The sequence below is a fragment of the Dipodomys ordii genome, unplaced genomic scaffold (assembly GCF_000151885.1).
Source record: "Dipodomys ordii isolate 6190 unplaced genomic scaffold, Dord_2.0 Scaffold16, whole genome shotgun sequence".
Taxonomy (NCBI): Eukaryota; Metazoa; Chordata; class Mammalia; order Rodentia; family Heteromyidae; genus Dipodomys; species Dipodomys ordii.
Window position 1 is genome coordinate 18,776,436 of NW_012267232.1, and position 7,332 is coordinate 18,783,767.

The 7,332-nt window shown below is 37.6% G+C and overlaps 1 protein-coding gene across 1 annotated transcript in view; it reads right to left on the reverse strand.

The window, feature by feature from the left end:
• Window positions 1-7,332, reverse strand: part of Srp54 (signal recognition particle 54kDa) — a 51,225-nt gene that overhangs the window by 23,304 nt on the left and 20,589 nt on the right. The window contains exons 3-4 of the mRNA XM_013012241.1: window positions 4,281-4,372; window positions 2,880-2,970 (exon numbers count right to left, since the gene is read on the reverse strand). Of these exons, the coding sequence (XP_012867695.1) occupies window positions 2,880-2,970; window positions 4,281-4,372 (183 nt within the window). The remainder of the gene's footprint in view (window positions 1-2,879; window positions 2,971-4,280; window positions 4,373-7,332) is intronic.

The window sequence follows — 7,332 nt, forward strand, 5'->3', positions numbered from 1 at the left end:
ATCCTCAGATCTCAGCCTCCTGAGTAGCTAGGATTACAGGCGTGAGCCACCAGCACCCGGCATTCTTCCTGACAATTCTTAAATTATAAAAACAAGAGTTTCATGAACTTTCCTGCCTGGACTGGCTTCAAACCATGATGTTCAGATCTCAGCCTTCTGAGAAGCTAGGGTTACAGGTGTGAGCCACTGGTGTGTAGCTCTAGCACACTCTTACAGGAGAAATTTAAGAATACAAAATATTATATTGTAAAGTCATGACTAAACCTTTATTATTAAACCAATTTAGGGACAAAGATCTAAAAATATTTCAATAAAACATAAGATGAGCTTTGACCCATATGAACAATTAAAATAACCAATGCAGATACAGAAATTTAAAATATTCCACTAGCAATATTAAAACTAAAGCTATGTTGTACACCAGTGGCACTCACCTATAATCCTAGCTACTCAAGAGGCTGAGATCTAAGGATCACAATTCAAAACCAGCCCAGGAAGGAACATCTGTGAGACTCTTATCTCCAATTAATCACAGAAAAAAAGCCAAAAGTGGCACTGTGGCTCAAGTGGGACAGTGCTCAGACTCAGATGTTTAAGCCCCAGAACCAGAAAAAAAGCCACGTAGAAGAAGGAAAAAAAAAGGGAGGTGGGGAAAGGGAGGAAATAAAGCCAAGTCTGTAATCCTAGGTACTTGGGAAGCAGATATCAGGAGATGGAGGTTTGAAGCCAGCCAGGACCACCCCCCCCCAAAAAAAAAATTCCCAGCCCAGTACATTTAGTATGTAATTCATAGGTAAAGTATGTCCCAATTTAGTCTAGTTTCATTAGACATGCTCAAAAATCAGATGTGGCTAGTGGCTACATGTGGTGGTGTACTTAGGAAATTTAACAAATGTTTACATGTGGCAAAATTACAAATTTTAAGACTTTCCAGACCAAATGCTATATTCTCCAATAGCAATCATCTTCAGCTTTATATAACTATTATAAAGGTACAGAATTGTAAGTCCTTTGTACAATCACATCATAATAATAGCAATAAATAAAATTATTATAAAGGGAAGGTTAAAAAAAATCACCAGTTTTATAAGTCAGAAGAAGCTAGGCACCAGTAGCTCATGCCTATAATACTACCTACTCAGGAGGCTGAGATCTGAGGAATGTGGTTCAAAACCAACCTGAGCAGGAAAGTCTGTAAGACTCTTATCTCTAACAACCAAAAAGACAGAAGTGAAGTTATGTTTCAAGTAGTAGAGCACCAGTCCTGAGTTTAAAAAAGCTCAGGGACAATGCCCAGGCCCTGAGTTTAAGACCCAAGATTGGTGTGACACCAACACACACAGACAGAGGAAAAGTAAGGTTTTAGAGAACAAATGCCAAACTAACTGGCATTTTTAAAGGCTTCCTACTGAAGCACTTGATGATTGAGAATTAACTACAGAAACCACTCGAACAATTTCCACACATCCTATGCTGACCTCAATATGAAATTATTTCAGGAGATCCTACACAATGGTTCTGGAGATCAGACATTTGTTCTGGTACTATCTAGTTTCCTTAGCTGCAAACTGAGAAGTATGTATTAGATGAATTCTTTACTTCCTTTAGGCTAATTTTATTTTTATTCTTTTGCCTCATCAAATGACTAAACTGAAATGGCACAGCCAAATGAGTTGGCTGGACTTTTCAAAAACACTTCTCAGCACTGGTACCAAATAAATGAAAATATTTGTACAATATAGAAAATAATCAGAGTAAATCATTAGTAGACATCTATCTCTCTAACAACTAATAGTTCCTTCCTTTTTCTTCTATTCCTATTACTAGAACCATAGTAATTTTATGTATGTGTGCACGTGTGCATGTGTGCATGCGTGCTGGTTCTGGGGCTTGTCTGGGGCTTGAACTCAGTGTCTAAGTGCTTTCCCTGAGCTGCTTCTGCTCAAGACTAGTACCATTTGAGCTACAGCTCACTTCTGGCTTTTTTTGAGTAGTTTATTAGAGGTAAGAATCTCACAGACTTTCCTTCCCAGGTTGGCTTTGAACTGCCATCCTCAGATCTCAGCTTAGTCAGTAGCTAGGATTATAGGCATGAGCCATCAACATCTGGTCCAGGGTAACTTTCAAAGCTCTAAGATTTGCAACATAGTTGCATGATAGTAGCAGTAATAATAGTTCCAGTGTGAAGCAATAGGTTATATTTACAACTTGAAAAATATTTTTATTTTATTTTATTTTTTGGGTCCAGTCGTGGGCCTGAACTCTGGGCTTGGGCACTGTCCCTCAGCTCTTCAGCTCAAGGCTAGCACTCTACCACTTGAGCCATAGCACCACTTCCAGCTTTTTTCTTTTTGCTTATGTGGTGCTGAGGAATCGATCCCAGGGCCTCAAGCATGCAAGGCAAGTGCTCTACCACTGAGCCACCTTCCCAGCCCCTGAAAAATATTTTTGCTAATTCAAAATTGCTTATCATCTAAGAATGACTCAAGATATTTCAAAGGGAAGTTTTACATGATGAATAGTAAGGAAAACAACACTTGTCAGCTGTAAGTTTCCTGTACAAAAAAGGACTATCACTAGTCAATACTTAGATTAAAAGATAAAAAGGTGAGAAGCCCTTCTACCAATCTATCTATAGTGAAGTTTTACACTTTACAACTTAACCTTGGCATTTTGAGCAACAACAGCATTGACATTCATATGTGTATTAAGTAAACTAATAAAAAAAAGGTAATTTTATGCTTCAATCATTACTGTAATACAGATAAATATTGCATTAAATATAAAAAACAGATTCTGAAGTAGTATTTAATAATTCTAGTGTACTTTTGCTCACAGAGTACTATAAAACCATAGCACAATGCACAATGGTGATATACTTTTACCTTCACAAGTTCTTTAAATACAGCATGCTGAATCATTTTTCTTTTATTAAGACCAGATGCCATCTCTTCAAGATCAATAGCAGACCTATTCATCATGGTGGTGATGTTTAGGACAGGAAAGAGAGAATAAGTTAAGACTAATCAATCCTATTAACATCCATGTAATTACTGAACTATACCATAAATTATTAGGTGCAAAAATGCTTACTTTCTCAAAACTTTCAGTTGAAAATATAAATATTAATTTGTCCTTACATGACTGTACTCATTTTATTTTTTGTACAGTTTATTTTACACATCTTTATGAGAGAAAAAGGACTTGTTTAGTGTTATGTTTAAATGATGACACACTTATTTCCAGACTAAAAATACACACAGAGGGCTATCTTGGGTAAGACACAATTGGGATTCAAGCAGTTAATGCAGTGACTCTATCCCAGCTGGTGCCCCGCCCCAGTGAATGCAATTACAAAGGCCACACACATCATTCAAACATGGATGAGAAACCAAAAAGGAAAACAAAAGAGAATATAATTCTCCAACAATAAATCACACCACTATTCTATTCAAAACTATGAGTTAGTGGGGCTGGGAAGGTGGCTCAGGGTAGAGCGCTTGCCTTGCATGCATGAGGCCCTCGGTTCGATGCCTCAGCACCACATAAGCAAAAAAAAAAAAGCCAGAAGTGGCACTGTGGCTCAAGTGGTATAGCGCTACCCTTGAGCTGAAGAGCTGAGGGACAGCGCCCAGGCTCAGAGTTCAGGCCCCACAACCGGACCCAAAAACAAAAAACAAAAAAACCCAAAACTATGAGTTATTGAAATGTTTTTGTTTTGTCTTTTTTAATAAGATAGAGGTATGGCTCAAATAGTACAACACCAACCAAGAAAGCCAAGAGGGTTTGGATCCCTGAGTTCAAGCCATGGTACCAGCATAAAATACTTTTACACTAAAATGTAATAATATTTAGTACAGTATATGAAAAAGTATTTTAAAAACCTGTAATTAAATGAAAGCTACATGCAGTTTATCCTTTGGACTAGTTTTTTTTTTTTTTTTTTGGTCCGGTTGTGGGCCTGAACTCTGGGCCTGGGCGCTGTCCCTCAGCTCTTCAGCTCAAGGCTAGCACTCTACCACTTGAGCCACAGCGCCAGTTCCAGCTTTTTTTTCTGCTTATGTGGTGCTGAGGAATCGAACCCAGGGCCTCATGCATACAAGGCAAGCACTCTACCACTGAGCCACCTTCCCAGCCCCTGAATCAGTTTTCTAACCTGAATTCTAGATACTCCAGTACTATATAATAGAAATCTTTCATGATTAAGCAAACCTTGCTAATTGGTTTCTCATTCCAATAAAATAAACATAGTTGTCCTGGTTTTGTACCCATTAACTTACTTCACATTTTCTCGTAGTTGCTTCACTAGTTTAATATTAACATCTGCTTCCAGTAATGCTGTGCATACTTCTTTTAGCATAGCATTTAGTACCTGAAAATAAATAACATAAATTTAGTATGTTTAGTGTTTCATTTCAATTATATGAAAACAATGACTGGCTGGTCACTGTGGTTCATATGCGTATAATTTTAGCATTTAGCAGACTGAGATCTGAGGATCATGGTTCAAAGTTAGCCAGGCAGAAAAGTCCCTGAGACTTATCTCCAATTAACTCCAATTGGAGACTTACCTCCAATTATATCCAACTATCTCCAACAAAAAGCCAAAAGTAGAAGCTGTAGTTCAAGTGGTAGAAAACTACCCTTGAACAAAATAAAAAAAGCTCAGGAATAGCACCCAGGACCAACACCAAAAAAAACCCCCCAAAACAAAAAAATCCAATGTCTGATGAGGTATATAGACTACCAAAGCTTAATAAAAAATAAGAGCACACTGCCGGGGAAAGGGAAAGTTCTTCTGTTAGCTTTGCAGAGGAATACCCATTATATGTCATCCCATGTAGTTTTACCAGCCAATTTCACTGCTATTTAAAGTAGTAACAATAAAAATAATACCCAAGACAAAGGAAATTACTAACATAATCAATATTGCCATTGGTGTTTTCTGTGTCACAGAAGAACTCTGATGCATATATTCATAGTATCTACTTTTCCTATTTGGGCTACCCTGGAGGAAAATATGACAAAAGAAAATTTACCCATCTGAATCATTTCTGTTCAGGAATAAAGTTAGAAAAAAGAGTTTCTTCCACTAATAATTCACTATCATCACACATACTGTGTGTGTATGTATGGGTGTTTGTGAGTGTTTGCACTTATACAATAAAATGTAACCTCCACAAGGGGAAGAATTTTAGTATATTTTGATCACTGGTCATTCCTTGTACCAGCAAAATGCACAAAATACAGGCCCTCAAATACTTCTTGCACAAATTCTGTTCATCAACTCACTTCACATGCCCTACAGATACTCTAAAAAATTGATGAAATTAGTTGGGCACTGATGACTCATGCCTGTAATTCTAGCTACTCCTAGCTATAGAAGACTGAGAGATCTGAGGTTCTTTTTAATGCCAGTCCTAGGGCTAGCACTCAGGTCAGCTCAAGCCAAATGCCCTCCTACTTAAACCATTACTTCTGGCTTTTTGGTATTTAAGTGGAGATAAAAAACACACACACACACAAAATATCAGCTCCTCTGGGGCACAGTGAAGGCAGTACTCAGAGGAAAATTCATAGCTCTGAGTACCTACATCAAATTGAGGAAATATCAAATCAACAATTTAATGATGCACCTTAACCTCCCTGAATAGAGGAACAAGCCAAATCCAAACCAGCAGACAGAAAAACTAATAAAAATTAAATTAGAAATAAAAGACTTAGAGGCAAAAAAATCCCAAAAAACATAAAATCAGCAAAACAGAGTTGGTTCTTTGAAAAAAAAAATTGACAGATGCTTAGCAAATCTGACCAAAAGAAAAAAGAAGAAAACACACTCAAATAAATAAAATTATAGAGACAAGAATGGGGATATCACAACAGAAACAGCAAGACCCAGAACATTATAAGGGAATACTTTGCAACCATTTATGTTAACAAATTTGAGAATAGGGAAGAAAAGGTAGAATTCCAAACAAGTACTAATAAACCCAAATTAAATCAAGAAAATTTTAACCAACTAAAGTAATGAAATAGAAATGGCAATAAAAGACTTCCCACCCAAGAAAAGCCCAGAACCAGATGGATTCACAACCAAATTCTAAAAGGCCTTCAAAGGAGAACTCACTCCAATACTCTTCAAACTCTTCAATGAAATTTGAAAGTGAAAGATCACTTTCTTTTTTTTTTTTGCCAGTTGTGGGGCTTCATCTCTGGGCCTGGGCGCTATCCCTCAGCAATTCAGCTCAAGGCTAGCATTTTACCACTTGAGCCACAGCGCCCCTTCTAGCTTTTTCTGCTTATGTGGTGCTGAGGAATGGAACCCAGGGCCTCATGCATGCAAGGCAAGCACTCTACCACTGAGCCACCTTCCCAGCTGGAAAGATCACTTAACCCTCATCCAAAAACCATATGGGATTCCTAAAAGATAGAGAACTGTAGACCCATTTCTTTGATGAACATAGATGCAAAACATCTCAATAAGCCAGGTGATGGTGGCTCACTTCTGTAATCCTAGCTACTCAGGAGGCTGAGATCTGAGGATTGTGGTTCAAAGCCAGCCTGGGCAGGAAAGTCTGTGAGACTCTTATCTCCAATTAACCACCAGAAAACCAGAAGTGGTACTGTGGCTCAAGAGGTAGAGTACTTGCCTTGAGCTGAAGAGCTCAGGGACAGTGCCCAGGCCCAGAGTCCAAGTCCCATGCCAAAAATACCCAAAAAACTTCTTAATACTGGCCAACCAACTTCAACAACTAACCAAAAAAATCATTCACTATGATCAAATGGGATTCGTTCTAGGGATGCAAAGCTGGTTTAATATATGCAAGTCAATTAATGTAATTCAACACATCAACAGAAGCAAGAACAAGAAACACATGATCATCGCAATAGATGCAGAAAAAGCATTTAACAAGCTCTAACACCACTTTATGATAAAAGCTCTGGAGGAGCTAGGAATCCATGGAATATTTCTCAGTAAAATAAAGGTTGTATATGACAAACCATAGCCAACATTATACTTAATGGTGAAAAGTTAAAATCATTTCCTCTAAAATCAGGAACAAGACAAGGATGTCCTCTCTCTTCACTTCTCTTCAATACAGTATTGGAATTTCCTAGCTAGAGCAATAAGGCAAAAGACAAACATAAATAGGGACCTAAATAGGAAAAGAAAAAGAAAAATAATCCCTCTTTGCAGATGATCTGATCCTGTATTTAAAGAACTCTATAGAATCCTTCCCCAAGTTAGTTGAGCTAATCTGAAACTTTGACAAAGTAGCAAGGTATAAAATTAACAAACATAACCTACAGACCTATAGCCATCTAATCTTC